Source organism: Cajanus cajan, chromosome 1 (genome assembly GCF_000230855.2).
Source record: "Cajanus cajan strain Asha chromosome 1, NIPB_CcT2T_4, whole genome shotgun sequence".
NCBI lineage: Eukaryota > Viridiplantae > Streptophyta > Magnoliopsida > Fabales > Fabaceae > Cajanus > Cajanus cajan.
This window is the reverse complement of record NC_138517.1, coordinates 9,267,498-9,287,581: the sequence shown is the minus strand read 5'-3', so window position 1 is coordinate 9,287,581 and position 20,084 is coordinate 9,267,498. Positions and strand designations below refer to the sequence as shown.

General features: G+C 29.3%; 1 protein-coding gene across 9 annotated transcripts in view; it reads right to left on the bottom strand.

The window, feature by feature from the left end:
* Positions 1-7,469: 7,469 nt before the first annotated feature.
* The window catches only part of LOC114915583 (3-hydroxyisobutyryl-CoA hydrolase 1-like), a 45,572-nt gene continuing 32,957 nt past the window's right edge, over positions 7,470-20,084 (bottom strand). For 8 of the 9 annotated variants that reach the window (XM_083074276.1, XM_083074261.1, XM_083074270.1 and 5 more), the window contains 9 exons: positions 18,610-18,693; positions 18,424-18,508; positions 13,120-13,205; positions 12,887-13,011; positions 12,328-12,388; positions 12,126-12,227; positions 10,222-10,323; positions 9,018-9,059; positions 7,470-8,907 (listed from right to left, as the gene is read on the bottom strand). In XM_083074276.1, the coding sequence (XP_082930402.1) occupies positions 8,776-8,907; positions 9,018-9,059; positions 10,222-10,323; positions 12,126-12,227; positions 12,328-12,388; positions 12,887-13,011; positions 13,120-13,205; positions 18,424-18,508; positions 18,610-18,693 (819 nt within the window). In that variant the 3' untranslated portion in view covers positions 7,470-8,775. Of the gene's footprint in view, positions 8,908-9,017; positions 9,060-9,420; positions 10,061-10,221; positions 10,324-12,125; positions 12,228-12,327; positions 12,389-12,886; positions 13,012-13,119; positions 13,206-18,423; positions 18,509-18,609; positions 18,694-20,084 lie in introns of those variants that run through there. The other variant, XM_083074283.1, reaches the window with a different exon arrangement.

Here is a 20,084-nt window from a genome sequence, read left to right as displayed (position 1 = left end):
CCCATTTGCTTCCTCGATAATCGAAAGTATCAATTGACCATTTCTTTTGACACCCTCGATAGTAGAAGGCATAATTGACTACCTTTCGGCATCTCTATAGCCAAAGGTATTAATTGACCACTCTCTTCAACACCTTGGATAGCCAAAGGTGTCAATTGATCATTTCCTGTGGGGCCTATGAAAGTTTAGGGAGTTGTATAAGAAAGACATTGTTAATAGGACCAATAAGATGCAGAGATCTAGAGCTTAAATTATGATGAGTAAAGAAGATTAGAGTCTAATCATTGGTACGGTATCAATTATCGACGTATTATCAAATTGGTAATTTTAGGTTACGGCTCATTAGGATCTAATTGGTAATTCTAGGTTGTGGTCCATTGGAATCTAAATCTATCATAGTTAGTATAAATAGTTCGTATTTCAAGATAAAATTATTGTTTATTATTCAAATTTAATATACTAAAAAAGTAACTTACTTAAACATCATAGTGTCTTTTGCAAGTATACGCTCTTCAACGTGGATAGGCAACCGAACTTAAGATTGAAGAGAAGTAAAAGCATCAACAAGGAAAATAAGGAAGTATCTCCTAGCATGTACACATGCAATTTATTAGTTTTATTAAATATAATTAGTATCAAATTTGTCGTTGAATGATAGTTATTTGTTACATAATTAATTATATTTTAATTGCCTAAATGAATAGCATTATTAAAATGATAAAATTTATATTTATATTATATGTTTTTTGATAGTTTATAATGTATATATTTTAAATAGGTCAATAATTATGTAATTTTAAAATGTTTTTAAAAAAATATAAAATATTAGAATACTAATAATATTATCAATATTAATCTATAACAATAGATAAAAAGAATTCTTTCCTTAATTTTGTTTCCACATTTATCTGGACTTTTTTGTCCCTAAAATTTATTATAACTCTATTCTTTCCTTTTGCGATTTAGTTTTCATTGCATGCAACTGCACCACAGTACTCTTTAAAGTTTCAAATTGGTCATTTAACTTTAATTTTTTCATTTTTACCAACATGGATTAATTAGGTTTATAATCACTACTATGCATCACATTACTTCCTTCTTCTTCTTCTTCTTTTTTTTTTCTATTTCTGTTTTCTAGCTTACATAATTCTCTTCTATGTTTTTCTCTTTTCCTAAATTTCTTGGTAATGACAGTGGTTATTAATATAAATTTTGATTTTAATTTTTTATCAGGTGGTTCATTGTAATTTTTTTGGATTACTTTTTTTTTTCATGATAAACACAAAATGGACATGTTTATGTCATAGAGAGTGCGATCGGGTTAGTCCCAGACGCTAAACAAGAGCAGAGATCATGGAGCATGAGTATGACGTATTTCTTTTTTAATATGTTTGAAGTATGAAGTATGAGTAATGATATTTCATTTTTTTTTTTGTATTTAATTTTATCAATTTACTACTGAACGATTTATATTACACGAAAGAATAATCAAAGAATGGGAGGAAAGCTATGAAAGTAAGGGAAAGTATTAATGAACTCTTTGAAAAGTTATGTATTGTTGGTTAATAAAATACATGACTTTACAAAGAGTTCATTAATACTTTCCCTTGCTTTTATAGCTTTCCACCCATTCTTTGATTATTCTTTCATGTAATATAAATCGTTAATTATAAGTAGGAAATTGATAAAATTAAATACTAATAAAAACACTACAAGAAAATTATTAGAGTCGTCAAAGTGGACCAGGATCCGTGGGCCAATCCGGCCCACCTTGAAAACGAGCCGGATTGGGCCAAAAAAAAATTAAAATTTTATAGTAGGTGAGTATATCTCAACCCGGCCCACTTTGACCCGGTCCACCCGGACTAAACTCGTGGTGGGCCGGGTAGCTCACCAACCCACCATTTTTCTTTGCAACAAAAATTTAAGCATGATTTGTAGTTAATTTTGTATGATGAGATATTGAAAATTTTTTATTTTAGACTTTGATCATGATTTGTATTTAATTTTGTATGATGAATTATGACTTATGACTATTAATGATGTTAATTTTATGACTATTATGTTAATTTATAATTAATTTAAATTTTAAAATTTGTTGATAATTTTTTTTTAATTTTTGGTGGGTTGGTGGGCTGGCCCTTATAACCCACCAACCTGTGGTGGGCCGAGCCGGGCCAAATTTTTTTTTAGAAAATCAAAAGTGGGCCAGGTTGGGTTGACTTGTTTTTAAAGTGGGTCAAGGTGGGCCGCCCCACATGGGCCGGGTTGGCCCATTTTGACAGCTCTAAAAATTATCATAAAGTAACACAATACGTGTCAAACAAAATTGTCGTAATACTATATTTTCAAATAAATAAATGAAATAAAATTGGGGTGTTACAACTCACATACTATATTTTCATAACTTAATCTTCTATGGTATCGCGTGATCCAAAGACCTTAGCTAGAGTTATATATATATATATATATATATATATATATATATATATATATATATATATTATTAAGTTGATCTTAATTTTATTACAAAGCTAAGATAATTATTTCCAACTTCTACATTGACCTTAAGAGCCAAATATGACATCTACTACTTTAAATAAATACAAAATCACAATGTTTTAGGCTAAATCTTATGGCTTGAATTTTGATCATTAATTTGATCATAACTTGAGTTCTATGCCTCCTTTTTAGGTGATTTTAACATAATTTGAAAGTTAACATCCAAGGCTACAACTTTCATGAAGATGAAAAAACCTATTTTTTACCATTTAAGTATACTCGAAAGGATTACAACATATGCACGTTACATTTCATGCACAAAATATGAGGTTCACCTTTTAGCTCACATAACTCGATCATTCCTTAACATTTTATGTAGAGATGGCAAAGTGGGCCATGGCCCGCGGGCCGGCCCGTTGGCCCGCCAAAAATTGGCGGGCCGGGCCAAGCATTTCAACCCGCCAACCCGCCAAGCCCGCCAACCCGTCGGGCCAAATAGCGGGCCGGCCCGCCACAACCCGCCGGCCCGCATATATATATATATACTTTAATTTAATTATTTTTATGTTTTTTATTTTGATGTAGAAGATGAGGATGAAGATGATTAAGAAAAAAAGTAGAGACATCTTCTTTCAAGAGAGCTTTTAATATTCTTAGAATAAAAATTTAAAGTTAATTAATTGTATTTAAACTTGTTTGTGGACTATCAAAAAATTTAGTGTATAAATAATTTGTAAGTTTATAATTTAGTTTTGATTTTGGTGTAAATGGACTAATTTCAATTTGATTTTGTTTTAAGTTTGTAATTTGTTTTTGTTGAACATATATTAAGTACAATATGTATGCATTTTTAATTTCATATGATTATATTTATTTATTTGTAGCAAAAAAAAATTTATTTAACCATAAAATAATTTTTTTTTTCCATTTTTTTTATTTTTTATTTTTGTAAGCGGGCTGGCCCGCCAGCCCGCCAGCCCACCCTTAGGCGGGGCGGGCCAGCATCTCCAGCCCGTTTTACATTGGCGGGCCGGGTCGGCCCGCCCCGTTTTTGGCGGGCCAATGGCGGGCCGGGCCAAAACGGGCCGGGCTGGCCCGTTTTGCCATCCCTAATTTTATGTGATTCTTGAGTGTAAATTGGAGCCCCAAATGTGTACTTTCTAAACCAACAATTAGAACTCAATTTCATTAATCACACACAGAGAAGTCACATAAATATCAAAATATATTCATACTAGAATTTTTAGAATAAGGCATAACTCGCACCCAAACTCTTTTCTCTTAATCCAATTGGTAAGAAGTCTTCATAGGTTATGTTACTTCTAAAAGACATAATTTACACATACAAACACTATCCTTTCACTATCATCACAACAAGTTCCCTTAAGATTTCTCACAAAAACCCGTAGGAACCTCAAATCATACATATTTTCATCCAAAATATGAAATTAATCATTCGTTCAAATAATTCATGCAATTAATTATGAGTGAGAAGAATAGGAAACAAAATAGAAACATTAGGAGAAACCCCTTATACATAAGCACACAACATACATAAGATTGAGGTCCAATCTCACTATCCAGCATACAAATCCACACCTAGAGTAAGGTTTCACACTCCCCTTCACCTGGATAAGCTCTAGATATGACAAGTACATGACTTTAGAGTGATTTCCTTCTTGCTCCTATTCTCTGAGCTTTGAAATTTATATGTGAAAATAATCAGAAAACTCCTCTTTTAAAAACTTTAACCTCGCTTTAATTTAACCTTATAGTTAAACATATTAAGCTCATTTATCTTGAAGATTCAATCCTTTTTTAATAAGATATTATACTATTCTTTAATAAAATCATATAATATATTACATAATTAAAACAAATATTTAATAACCCCTATTAATAAAATAAAAATATCAAAATTATTAATAAAATGTTTAATTATATTATATTTTATGAAAAATGGGGTGTTATAAATTTGATAAGACAATATCTGTTAATTATCTTTCTATATTCAAATATATGTGAGATTAATTAGTTGAGCTTTTTACTAACAGGTTACACTACAAGAAAAACTGTTAGTATCTACGAAATATTATCTATGGAATTTTTTTCATAGATAATATTTAGTTATCTACGGAATATTACCTACGAAATTTTTCTATAGATAATTTTCAGTTATCTATGGAATATTATCTACGGAATTTTTTCCGTAGATAATGTTTAGTTATCTACAAAATATTACCTACGAAATTAGTGATCTACTGAATATTACCTATGGAATTAGTTATTTACGAAATATTACTTATGGAATTAGTTATCTAAGGAATATTACCTACGAAATTTTTTTTCGTAGATAATGTTTAGTTATCTACGAAATATTACCTATGAAATTTTTTCCGTAGATAATGTTTAATTATCTACGGAATATTACCTACGGAATTAATTACCTATGTAATATTACCTACGGAATTAGTTATTTACGAAATATTACCTATGAAATTTTTTCTGTAAATAATTTTTTAGTTATCTAAGTGATGTAAAGAACATTTGGTAAAAATAAATATTATTAAAAATTGTCATTTTAAATTTTTTATTTTTTATAAATTAATGATGATAAAAAATAACATACTAATATTTGGTTTTAAATTTGATATGAAAATATTATGATATAATTAGATAATATTTTTAAATTAGTATTTATTAATGGTTGATAATTAGAAAATAAAATAAGAATAAATACATTTTTTGAATTTTATATCATAGATTTAAGATGAATAAATATATTAGTTTAATTAATATAATTTATTTAAAATGTTAAGATTTAATTTATAAAAAATAATATTTTAAAAGAGAAGGGTTATAATAATACCAGTGTAACTTTTACTAAGTATTACACCGCTCAATAACTTTATATTAAATGTAAATTTTATAAATTCAACCGTAGATTGAAAACTTTTTACTCTTAGCTCATATATACAAAATTTTATATTAATTCAAGATGATTTGATACTTCATTCTTGTAAAACAAAATTGTCGTAATATATACATTTCAAAATATACTAAAATATAAACACTTTGATTACCTTCAAGTTGTTGTTAAATTGTACCAAAATTTGATATAAACATATAAAGTGATATGAACTTTCAATCTAACGGTTGGATTTACAAAATTCACATTTAATATAAAGTTATTGAGCGGTGTAATACTTAGTAAAAGTTACACCGGTGTTATTATAACCTTTATCATTTTAAAATATATAAATTATCATTTAAACTTTTAAATTTATAATAAATAATTTAAATTGTATCATAATATTAATTTTAAATCGAAATAAGTAGATTGTTAATTATACAAGTAACTATATATATATAAATAAAGATTAATTAAATATAATATAATTATTATTATTGGTACTATAATTATTATATATATTTTTATATTTTTATAGCGGTCTGAACACACCAAAATGAGAGGATCCAAAAATAGTATAAGTATGAGATTGGATGACTTAAATGAATTAATTTCTACTACTTATACTGACAACATGCATCTGCTTTTCGGTAGCTTATCTCATCAGAACTCCACAGTTAAGTGTGCTTGACTTGGAGTAATATAAGGGTGGGTGACCTTCTGGGAAGGTTCCCAGAAAATGTGCATTAATGACAAAACACGTTGAAAAGTGAAGTGTCATGAAATAGCATCCTTGAGAGGCCAGAAATGAGAAACAAATTTTTTTGAAGGGTATCTACGAATAAAATCCGTAGATAATAACTATCATGGGTTATCTAAGGAAATTTTTTCGTAGATAACATTATCTACAACAAAAATTCATAGATAACAACTTTCGTGGATTATTTACAAAAAATTTTCCATAGGTAACATTATCTACGACCTTATTACCTACGAATTTTTTTCATAGATAATTCGTAGATAATTAACACTTACCTGCAGACTTTCATGCTTATCTAAGGTTTTTTTCTGTAGATAATGCTGATTTTTCTTGTAGTGTTATGTGTGCAAGGTGAGAGTTAGGATTTTGTTTAAATACATTAGTAGTGTTAGGTCTACCTTACATGCGATCTAACTGTACACTGTGATCTGAAGAGAGAAGCGAACCAAAGGTACTTGAAGAGGAACTCGAACAACAAAATCTTGAAGCTAGCGTCAATCAAGGTAAATGGTGAAGTGAGAATCTTGCTTTGAGGTGTAAGGTAACTATTGGTAGCGGGATTGATCACTCCCAATCCCTATGATGTGCATATGTATGTTGGAGAGGAATTAAACATGATCCTTTTTATGAACCTATATGAAATTGAATGTTTTGTATACGATAAATGCGTGTATTGATGTGTTCATTATAAGAATTGTGAATAATTATGAATCTATGAGTGTGTGTGGGTTCTTGGGGGAACCCTAAGGATGTATCTAAATCCTCAGGTTGGAGCTAATTCATAATAATTGTAAATTTCATAACTAAAATATGGATTAACTAGACTATAGAAATCCTTTTAACCGATAAAAATCATAGAAGCCAGATATTTGGAAAAAAAATCATGAATTATGCAGATTAAGTTTTACTAATATTGCATCGTCGGGTGACAACTTGGTCTCGTTAGATGCGGGTAAACCAAAATGGTCATGGCCTCAACATGTCGAGAATGCAGGCTTGGTCTCGTCAGACATGAAAGTTTGAAATACTTGTACCATTGTTAACACTATAAGCATAATCATGCTAGGTGTGAGAGCTCCAAAGGTCCTCTAGATGCATCTCGCTAGGCACGGGGAGGATCACGTCGAGGCTGATTTCCTTCTAGAGGTGTGGCCTCACACGTGTTAGGTGTAGAATGTGTCTCATTGGATGTGATTCTTTGTTTGAACTACTTCTTATGTATGTGTATGTGTTGGTGATTTGTGTATATAAATAGTGTGATAAGTGAAAGTGATATGTGATGAATTGTGAAGTGGTAAAGTGATAAGTGATAAAACATCATGCTCTATGAATGATATATGATAAGGGAATTTGTGTAGTAATGCATTGAGTTTTGAATGTCATGCATCATTTGCATGGGTACGCTGTGGAATATACAACTAGGAAAGGTCATTTCTTGTAAAAGTTTGGGATTAGTCCTTGGAGATAGTTTGGTTTGGGAAGCCTCAATCTCGCCTGTTGTGTGCATGGAGCGTATCTTGTGCAAATACACTATCCCAACAAGACCTCAGAAGTATATCCTTTTAGTGAGAGTGTTGTGATGACTTGACTTGGCATGTACTCCTATACTGCTTAGCCTTTGGGCAGGGAAAATGTTTTTATTGATGTCCACATACATATAGTTTAGGAGAGTATAGTCTATGTATGGTCATAACATTTTTCTTGTGTTTAAACTTAATTTTGATTGATATCATGATAGAATAAGTTATAAACTGAGTTAAAATTATTATATGGATTGATGAGGAGTTTAATTATTGGTTTTATATACTGTTTGTGTGGTTATTTGGCCTTATTCTACACCAATAATCAGGACATGTTTCACTCTCTTATTTTTCTCCTGGATGTTTTATATGTGATTGTATAAAACTTCCTTTTTGGAGGAGTACTGTAGTTGATCGAAGGGAGATTTCTGATACCTGTGATATATTGAGGATATTAAATTATGTTTCATGTTTTTTATTTTAGGAATTATAGTTTATACCTCCTTAAAATGTACTTTCCTAAAAGGTATTGAAGATATAAACTACTTATTACATATTTTAAGCAAAGTATGTTTTAAGGAAAGTAAACTATAATTCCTAAAACAAAAAACAAGAAAACATAATTTAATATTATTAGTATCACACGTATATCATATATCTCCTTTTAATCAACTAGACTCCACCAAAAATTTTTTTTTTTCTACAACCACATATAAAATATCCACAAGAAAAATTAGAGAGTGAAAACATATCTCCCTCTGATAATCGGTGTAGAATAAAACCGAATAACCACACTGAAAAGAGTTACTAAAGTCACATTAATTACTGTGCCACAATGTTAGATGATAAATAAAAAGATAAAGGAAAATGAAAATACAAAACATAAGATAAGCTAAGCCTCAAGGTTGCCACGATCACGTCCTACAATGATTTTATTTTTCTTAATACTATACATTAATTCCAACATAAAAAGTAAATAAATACATAAAAATTAATTCCACTTTATTCATAAATTACCCACATAGTTCTTTAGACTAACCACACATGCCATAATGAGCTCAGTTAAACCTTGTAGATTCAATCTACAATCTGCTTACAATTTGGGAATCGGATCTATCAGCAAATCGAAGACATTCCCATTCGTCATCATTGACATTCATGAAGTATTGATCCACTATTTCGTCATCAACCAACTCTAGTTTTGAAGGCACCCACTATTAACAAATGAGAAAACACGAAAATAATAATAAAAAAAAGGTTTAAAAACAAATATTTACCCAGCAATATATCCGTAGAAATAAAACTGAAGATATCTTGTACATACCTTGGGTTTGTTATCTTTATCAATCAGTTTTGCTCTTGTTCCCTGTGTGCTCGTTTTGAGTTGAAGGAATGGAAGAATTATTAGACAAGTAAAATTAAATTCTCCATCCTAATTCTTTGTTATTATGTTATCGTATCATTCTGTCAATATCCTAAACCAAGAGATCTATCTAGTGATCAGTGAGTTGAGTAGGGTATTGATATTGTATTCTCTTTTGTAATAAGTTTGATTCTCACACACCCCAAAAAAAAAAAAACCTACTTAGAACATAGAGAAGGAACTGAGTGGGGTTAAATACGTTTTTCAATTTCTCAAATTTGACACACACATGTTTTCTTTCAAATTTAAAATTGATTTATTTAGCTTTATAATTTAAAACAAATTTGTTTTAGTCTCTTTAAAAAAAGTCATTAGTGAACTTGTCACAAAAAATACACCTGAAATTGTCACACAATAATGATACAATTTGTTTACCGTAATCTTTGCTACCGAAAGATCACACTGAACAAACTTGATATTGTACAAGTAACTTGATTCGTTTCCTACTAATAAAGTGATGCAACTATTGGTTGTGACTTGTGAGGAATTGAAACAACTTTTTTATAAAATAAAAGATTAATTTTAAACTTGAAACATCAAAACACACTTACCTAAGATAATAAATATTTTTAAATTAAAAGAAAAAATAATAATTTAGTTAATTCATTACAAGATTTTAATATAAAAGTAAGGTAAATATTTAACAATAACTTAAGAGTCCAAGATAAAAAATTAAAAAATAATTTTTTAATTTAAAAATATTACTAATACATGTCATCATAATTTTTAGATATGTTAAATATATTTTACTTATTTAAATTTTTTGGTCAAATATAATGTTAGAAAAATCAACTCCTTTAAATAAAATAAAATTTAAAAATTAAATGTGTTGACAGATCAACTTATCTTGTCATTTGATCCAATAGGTTAGCCATGATAGGACAAGTGAATTGAAATATTTACTGTTTGTGGGTCAGCTTCCATGGTCATGACCTAATTTGCCACTTTTAATAGGATTATAAATATGTTAATTAAGAAATTAAAAGTAAATATTAAAAGAATATATATGTAAGAAATTTTGAAAAATATATTGCTAAACTTTCCAATAAAATACATTTATTTTTTATTTCTTAATTTTCTTAAATGGAGTCATCGAAATATTTACCTCATAGAAATCATTGCCAAAAGTTCTTCTTAGGGCATGGGAGCAAATGTTATAATCTCTATGAAGACATTGTTCAAGGCTTTGTCCCCGGCCTTCCCTGATCTAAAATGCATCAAATTCATTACTTAATCGGTACTCATGAATTGCGAGATTTGCACAATGATTAATGTATTGCGTGAATGTAAATGAGTACAATATTACAACATCTACGTACCTTTTACTCCTGTATCATATACATACCACCATTAAAGGTGGTTTGAGTTTGTTTTGCATAAACCAAAAAATACAATAAATTTTGAAATTTTCATAAAACAATTTTGAAGACCTATTATGTCTTTTATTTTAAAAAAAAAATAATTATACAATAATTACATAATAGTTGTAAATATAAAAATTAATTAAAAATTTGATAGAACAATGATATATAATAATTTGTATAATAAAATTTACATTAAATATCAGTATAAATTATCAAAATGAAACTCTATTCCTACTAATTCGAGAAAGAGTAATATCAAACTTATTAAGGTCATGTTAATTAGTGTCTTTAGAGCATTAGTTAAGGATTCCATATGTAAAACAATTACATTAAAAATTACTAGAGTCACGCGGAAAAATGTATAGATATATACTTTTTTTAATAAAAAAATGTCTACTACCTAATTCACATTTTCCAACTTATTAAAGGAAGCATAACGATTCACATACAATAATATTTGTATAACATCCTATGTGACGGAGGCAGGTAAAGAAAATTTTTTAAGGGTAAATACCCCTTAATGTATTATTAGTGTTTTTTTTTTTATAAATAAAGTCATATTGTGTGAAATATATGATTTTATTAAATATTAATATATATTTTCAACATAAAATTTTAATTTAAATTAAAACATAACATCATCCATACATATTGTATTATATCGAAGTTTTTCCAATAGATAAATACAAAAAAATGATGTATATTTTCCTAAAAATTAAAGAATTACATTTTTGTTAAAAAAATTATATTTGTATAACATATTTTTTGTTTAGCTCTCTCCTTCATTAATAAATATAATAAATGAATAAACATAAAAAGTTAAAAATAATATTTTACAAATTATTTTGTTTGTATCATTATTTATTTTTATCATTAATCTTCCTAGCTATATCCTTGTGTGAGAGTATTTTTTGGTATAGTGTAGTTTCTAATAAATAAGTGTATCAAAAGGTTAAGTCATTAAGGATATTTTGTTAAAAGAAACATGACTACTACATCAAAAAAAAAAAAAAATTGAATGTGTGAAAATAAACTCATTAAGAATGTATAGAGAGAGATAGATAGATAGAAAGTATATGTTAAAAAAACATGACTACTACATCAAAAAATAAAAATTTGAATGTGTGGGAATAAACTCATTAAAAATGTATATATAGAGGGATATATATATATATATATATATATATATATATATATATATATATATATATAGAGAGAGAGAGAGAGAGAGAGAGAGAGAGAGAGAGAGAGAGAGAGAGAGAGAGAGAGAGAGAGAGAGAGAGAGAGAGAGAGAGAGAGAGAGAGAGAGAGAGAGAGAGAGAGAGAGAGAGAGAGAGAGAGAGAGAGAGAGGGAGGGAGAGATAGATAGATAGATAGAAAGATAGAAAGGAAGAAAGCATATTTTATAAAAAGAAATTAAATAATTTAACAGGAATTTGAATGTATAGAAATAAAGTAAAATATATAAATAAATAAAAATAAAAAAAACTAGAAACTGAAATATTTATCAATATTTTAACACATCATTCAGTTTGTTTGGCTCATTTCCTTAGTAAATAGAAAAGACAATAAATAATTATATGTGAAAATTATGATCAATAATGAGAGTAAATACTAGTTGAAATCATTTTCCTGCAGTACTTACTAATTTCAGAAATATCTTGAGGCTTGTAGGACAAGATGAACGCATGTAGCTTAATGCATTTGTAATCCACTTTTCATCAGCTCCATTTTGTAATTCATGTTCCTATAAAATCAAGGCCATATATATATAGAAAATATTCAGCATAGCAGAGGATAAATGTATTGAAAATATAAACTTATTACTTTGCTGCTTAGATACTTACCAAGGAATGAATTATTTCCTCCACCGTCCCCTTGGAGAAACATTTGTTTATAGTCTCTAATCTTTATTTTTTTTTTTTTTTTTTGTAACGTGAAAAAAGTTAGTATGCCATTCAGTGTGTGTCAATAGTTCTCAAAAATCATAAAATATCAAGAGAAAGATGATATATATATATATATATAATATATATATATATATATATATATATATATTCTTAGTATTAAGTCATTTCAAGTTGATGGTGGGTTGTCACATTATAGTGTCATGTGTTGTGTGAAGCTAATTAAATTATAGACATATGAAGTATGGGTTATCCCTTCATCTAATTTACATATTTTTGATTTTGTATTTCCTTTGATATGGAGACTGATGTATCTTTTACTGTCTTTCTTCGTAATTTTAATTGATTTTTGTTTGAGTGCTTTATTCGTTTCTTTTACCTTAAATATATTATTTCTCAATCATTAGAGTTAACATATTAGAGTTTCCCTGATGAGATTGATCCTCAATGCAACTTTAATCTTTTAGTGATAAAAAGTATATTTGTTTTCCTAATTTACCTCTTAAAAGGGCTGTCTTCTTTCACATTTGCCTTCTCTTCAAACAATGGTATTATGTATGCAGTAATTGTAGAAACATTTGGAGAATTAATCGTTTGCAAAGCATTTTCCAACGACTTTAGCTTCTATTACACAGAAAAAATAAATTGGGTTGGATTATACATTATCAATCCAATCAAAATGTATAACTAATTTTATTGTGAAAGTATATTAATTTTATTGTGTTGTTTTACCGATGAAGGCACAAAATGAGTGGCTAAACCACATGCTACTATTTCTGCTCCATCCAGATGTGCTCCGGTCAACCCTAAGTATTCCCCTGCATATAATTGAGCAATGTACAAGGGTAACATTGAAAATTAATTAATATCAATGCACAAAATAATATATTAAAAAAATAAGCTGAACTCAGCATAGCATGCCCTAAAACTTTATCTCACTCTATAAAAAAAATCAACCCTACAACTTGTTATTTCTGCGTTAAGCTAATAGTGCATCTCATATAACAATAATTTTTATATAATTAAAATGTATAATATATTATATACTTTTTAGCGTTAGGTTTTTTTTTATTTTTATTTTTTTTATTTTTTTTAACATTCTTATACTTAAATAAAGCGAGATTTCATTCTGTGATGAACGTGAAGACGATCAACGACGCTGAATATTAATGGAGTGGAAAAAAATTTGTTTTTCTTTTTACTATTAATGATATATATATATATATATATATATATATATATATATATATATATATTAAATCTAGGTGATAATTTTAAATGAGTAAAAGAATTTGGACCGTATATATAATTAAAGATCAAGATTGTTACATTTTATCCTCTAAAGTGCATGTTACCCTTTAGAGGAGCCTTTTCCATTGAGCAAAGGGGTATTTAGAGATATATTGAAGACTATAACATCCTATTTTTATTAATAAATAATTAATTAATTAGAATAATCAGAAGAAAAAAAAACTATTTTACAAATAAAATAAAAGGGGGAGAGGAGAATTAGAGGTCATTTTTGCATGTATTTTGAAACCCTAAAAACTCGTAGGAGGAGAATTAGAAGAGATCATGAGAGAAAGCATTGGTTGACAATAGGAGCTAGCAAAGGGACATTATTTCTCAAGACTCGTCACTTTAGGTAGGGGGAGTGAGATTATTGATTCCTTAAGCATATACAAGGTATAAGGGTAGAGAGACAATTCCTAAGCATCTTAGGTTATCTATTTGAGTGAAATCTCTTGAGTATGAATTCAATTGAAACTATATATGTTGTTGTATGCTATGATTCTTATTTGTTAAATTGATTAAATTGATATTTGAGATTATGCATTCTGGGGTCATGATTATTAAGTGTGAATTTTGAGATTTGGGGTTGTATGCATAATTTGGGGATTTAGTGTGATTTATTTTAATTAAAAAAATTATTAGAGTATGATGTTTAATTTTATAATGATGATATGAGTATTGGATAATGTTAAGAATTGATGTAAAATAGAGAACCATGTGCGAAGCAGTCGAGCCTAATGCGATTTCATGGCTATGGACTAACAAGCATGACTGTGCTTAAATAAAACACACCCGTGTAGGAGGTACCATAGACGTACTGAAGGAAACATGCTCGTTCATTGCTAATATTGAGGGACCACGACCATGCTTAATTAGGCACACTTGTGCATATTGAATTGTAGTGAAGCATCCTATGTTTATTTTATGCATGCTTGTGCATCCTTTTAAAATCCTAATTAGTCTTTTATGTATTAATAAAAATTGTAGCCTTAGATGTTAGCTTTTCCAATGGTATTGGAATCATCCAAAAAAGAGGTCTAGAACTCAAGTTATGATTCAATTGATGAACGAATGTCATCAAGCTGTTAGAATTAGACTAAAATACTCCATTTTGTAATTTTTAAAAATAATAGGAGGTAAATCAACTCTTAAAGTCAATATAGGAGCAATAGATAATAATTATCTTATATTTTTAATAAAATTAAGACCAACTTGATAGTATAGATACATCTCTAGATAATTTGTATAAACCACACAACTTCATAGGAGGTTAAGATATGAAGATAGAGTTTGTGAGCTGTTTTATTTCTTAAGTGTTTAATCTTGAGACTTTGTGCCTAGATGTGATATGAAACATGGATGTTGAATTGAGAAGGGTGTGTGTAGTGTTTGAGACACCGATGAATCATGTTATAATGTATAACATTAGGGTGTGTGATGATGTTATGATGATGATGCATAGTGATATGATGCATGAAATGAATGATGATGTGATATAATGTTGAGTTGGGATGAAGCTATTGTGATGATGCATATTGTGGAAGTATTGATGATGAGATGAATAAGTTCAATACTAAGAACTAGCACTCGAGGAGATGATTTATGCATATTATGTTATTCTAATGTGTGTATTGAGTTTATGCATACATACGTTGTTTCATGTTGTACAACCCCGATTAATTTTCACAAATTATATGAAAGCTCAAAGCTCAATAAGGGTGATTTAGTAGCCTAAAATGGGTCATTCCAAACTACTAAAAATACCTATAAACCCTAGATTGGAACAATTTGTTCCAATATCTAGAATGAGTCGTTCCAAACATGGCCTTTATGAGTTAAAATGCAAACCTAGAATGGGTTGTTCTGGTTTAAAAATGAGTCGTTCTAGATGCGAATTTAACACTGGAGTGTGTCAACCAAATTCTGTGCTAGCTTCATCTTTTGCTTATCCAGGTAAGGGGGGAGTGAGAAACCTCACTCTAGTTGTGGGAATGAATGTTGGGTAGTGGGATTGACCCCCAATCTTGTGTTTGTTGTATGCTCATGTGTGAGGATTTTTCCCCAATTATGTCTGTTTCATCTATTGTTCTTTTTGTATGTAATTAATTGTATGAATTGCTTGAATGAATGATTAATTTCAGTTTTAGAATCGTAATTGTATGAATTAGAGTGCTTTGTGGGTTCTTGTGGGAACCCTATATGAAACAGGCAAATTCCTAATGTTTTCTGGTTTACCTTCTGAAGTTTTTGTTGTGTTCCTTCATGTTTGTTGAGTGTAAATATGTGTCTAATTTTGAGAATAAAAAAGTTTTGATATGAATTAGAGTGCTCTATGGGTTCCTATGGGAACCTTATGAGAAATAGACAAATTTTGAATATTTTCTGTTTTACCTTCTAAGTTTTCTGTTGTGTCCCTTGATGTTTGCTGAGTGTAAATATGTGTTTAATTTTGAAAACAGACAAGTTTTGATATGAATTAGAGTGCTCTGTGGAGACTATGTGAATATGATGAGATAATGTAAAAAGTGAATATGAAACATGAGATATGATGATATGTGATAATGAGACATGATGATGTGATATGAGAATGCATAGAGTCTTGAATTACATGAATCATTTGCATAAATGTTTTAAGGGTAAGATATGGAATACACCGCCAAGAAAGGCCCCCTTGTGTAAAAGCTTGGGGATTAGTCCTTAGGAATAGCTCGATTTGTAAGTCTCAGTCTCGCCCATTGTGTGCATGAGATGTATCTTGCGTGGCTTAGCTATCCCGACTAGATCCTGGTAGTATGTCCTTCTAGTGAGAGTGCGTAGAGGGTGTGACTCGACATGTACTCTTAGACTACTCTATGTGTGTTGCTAGCGGCAACGCACCATGTGATGTGTTACTGGTGTCACATGCATGATAATATGCGGTCCGTGTCCATTACATGTGCATTTTAATGTTATATGTTAACTTGATTTATTTTTATGTCTTGGATGAGTGGGATGTGATATTGTTGTTAATCTATCTATACTATGTACATATACATGTCTTGTTTGTGTTTGACTATCCAGTGTGTATTCCTACACTGTGAGCCAAAGTGAGATGTTTCTCACTCCTTTTTCTTTTGTGTTATTTTCCTTTGGTTGTTATACAGGTGATCATCAGCATGAGGCTAAGGATATTGGTGATGAAGTTTAGGCTTCAATGTTGAGCTTTGTTCTGATAGGACATGTGACATCGGAGCGTGGATAGGATTAGATTAGGATGTTGTTTCTATTAAATTATTTTGAAAACCTTAGCCTTATTTCTTTTGTAATTTTTGCTAATTATGTTATTTGTTTAAGTCATGGATGTGATGCTCTCTATTTGAACACTTTTGGTATTTTAATTATAAAAGATTATTATGTTATTCAAAATTTTATTATTTATGTGTTATGGTATGTAGGGTAGAGGGTGTCACACATGTAGTGTGAGCCTATGTCGGGCATTGAGCACGAGGAGGATCACGTTGGGCATAATTCCTTTTAGAGGCTCGCGGCCTCATACGCACCAAGCACAGGGAGTAGTGTCCTGCCAAACACAACCTTGTATTTGAACTTAGTTCTTATGAGTGTATGTGCGAGATAATTTGTGTACTTAAGTGATTATGATAAGTGATAAAGTGATAAGTGATGAATTGTGCAGTGATAAAGTGATTAGTGACAAAACATGATGTGTTATGATTTATGTGTGATAAGCGATTATGCTTGATAAGTGCATTAAGTCTTGAATGTAATGCATCATATGCATTTGTATTTTTGTGATGGGTACGATGCAAAATACATCGTTAAGGAAGACCCTTTATGTAAAAACTTGGGAATTAGTCCTTAGAGATAGTTTGATTTGAGAAGTCTCAGTCTCGTCCATTGTGTGTATGGCGCATATCTTGCATGACTCAACTATCCGAACGAGACCCTAGTAGTATATCTTTCTAGTGAGAGTGTTGTGATGACTTGACCTGACATATACTCCTAGATTACTTAGCCTTCAAACAAGGATAAATGTGTTTTTACTGGCCCCACATACATATAGTTTATGAGAGTTTGGTATATGTATGATCATAACATTTTGCTTGTGTTTGAATTCTGTTTTGATTGATGTCATGGAGTGAGATATAAATTGAGTTGAAATTATTGTATGGTTTGATGAGAATATTAATTATTGATTTTATATGATGTTGTTTGTGGCTACCCATCCTTATTCTATATCGTTAGTCGGAGTGAGATATGTTCTCACTCTCCTATTTTTGTGGATGTTTTATATGTGGTTGCAAAAGACTTTCTTTGTGGGAAAATCTAGTTGATTGAAGGGATAACTCTGATGCCTGTGATATTGGATCCTAAATTATGTTTCATGTATGCATTATATTTTAAGAATTATAGTTTACTTTTTGTAAAACATATCTTCTTTTAGTTTGTAATAGTTAGACGTTGATTTAATTTTATTAGAATTTCAAATGTAATGCTTTTTATCTTTAGTTAAAGTTATTCAAGTACAACATTTCTTTTAACAATCATTATATTTAGTTAAGTAACTATGCAAGGTAAGGGATATCAAATGTTACAAACAAAAACCTTATTTTTTAATTAGGGCCTTATAAGCAGTTACTAGTTTTGAGATTATTGAATTTCATTTCAATTTTTATACAAATTTCTACCCACAATAGTGTATCACTTTTGTAAATTGTTATATATGAAACATGTAACCACACTCACCAAAATAGCCAGGAAGTCTAGAAAGGAAGTAATTTGCTGCCATATTTGGAAAAAGACCTACAGCTGCCTCTGGCATGGCAAATACCTACCAACAATCGATAATAATAATAATAATAAATGCATGTTTGTGTAGAATTTCAGAATTGGTGTGAAACTTTCATTTTTGGGAAATGAAGAGAAGCGTACGGCTTTTTCGGTCACAATCCTGATCTTTGTGAACATGGACAGACCTGCTCCTCCTCCCATGACAACTCCATTAATGAGAGAGACCTAATTCCACAACCGTTCAAACAAAACCACTTAAATGGATCCATCACATTTTGTTGGTTAAGGATGATTCGTTATTTGTTGTAAACCCATTTCAGCATGATTCCCCAAAACATTTTATTCGAATATTGTTGTTACTGTTTTTTAGGGTTTTGAAGTCTTCATGACAGCAATTGGTTGCACAGCCATTTTCATCCGCAATTTCTCTAACAATCAAGGATCATGATGAAATCACAATTGCCAATTGCAACGCAATTTAAATTTGTGCTTCTGAGCACTTAAAAAAACTAAAATATGACTCTCTCCCTATCTCAAATTCACTGCAATTTTAATATTTAAAAAATTAATGTCTCAAAATAATTGTATTTTCACTTTTTAATATAATTTTAATTTTTATTATATGATATTTTTAACCGAATCACACGAATCAATACAAATAATTATGTTAATTAATTTTACTAGATTTATAAAAAAATTATAATTAACAAATTATATCCTTTTTATTTATAATTAATTTTTATAGGATGTGAAAATATTATCAAATATAAAATTTTATGCACTAATATCAAAAAATGGCAAATATCAATTAGAAAAAAATTAAGAAATGAAAGAGAAAAATACATATTTTTACGATTCTTAATAGGAAAAAAAAAAATTTAAAAAAAAATTAATTCTTTCTAAAAACTATAAGATACCCATAAAAAGAATCAATAACTTTTTGCAAAGATAAAAATTTTAAATTACAGTTGTTGTGAGAAATATATATATATATATATATATATATATATATATATATATATATATATATATATATATATATATATATATATATATATATGGTGATGTCTATGATGGAGAAGTTGGACAAGTGGTCCATGGATGGTGCATTTAAAATCACCATAGATATAATATTAAAAACAATGAATGGTTGAGATTGTGATTTAGTGAGAAGATATATTGTACACCTTCACACACTGGATAAAATTTCTGAATATTTTACTGGATTTTTTTTTTATTTTTAAAATTACCTATAAAAAAAACACGTACTACGAAGCAGCTGTCACTTCCAGAACGGGCCGTTCTGAAACCAGAACGGCCCGTTCTAGATGAAAAAATAACACAGGAATAATGCACCAGAACGGGCCGTTTTGAAATCTGAACGGCCCGTTCCAGTTTTAAAAATAACATATGATTACTTAAACCAGAACGGGCCGTTCTGAATTCGGAACGGCCCGTTCTGGCTACATATTTGTTTTTTTTTTTTTTTTTTCATTCTACTAAATCACATTTAAAATTTAAGTTAAGTTTTTCAATTGAGCGAGATATGAAGCCCCTTCCTCAATGACATCAAACATCTTATGAATAAAAGCCAAAACTAGGCCTAATAAACTTAA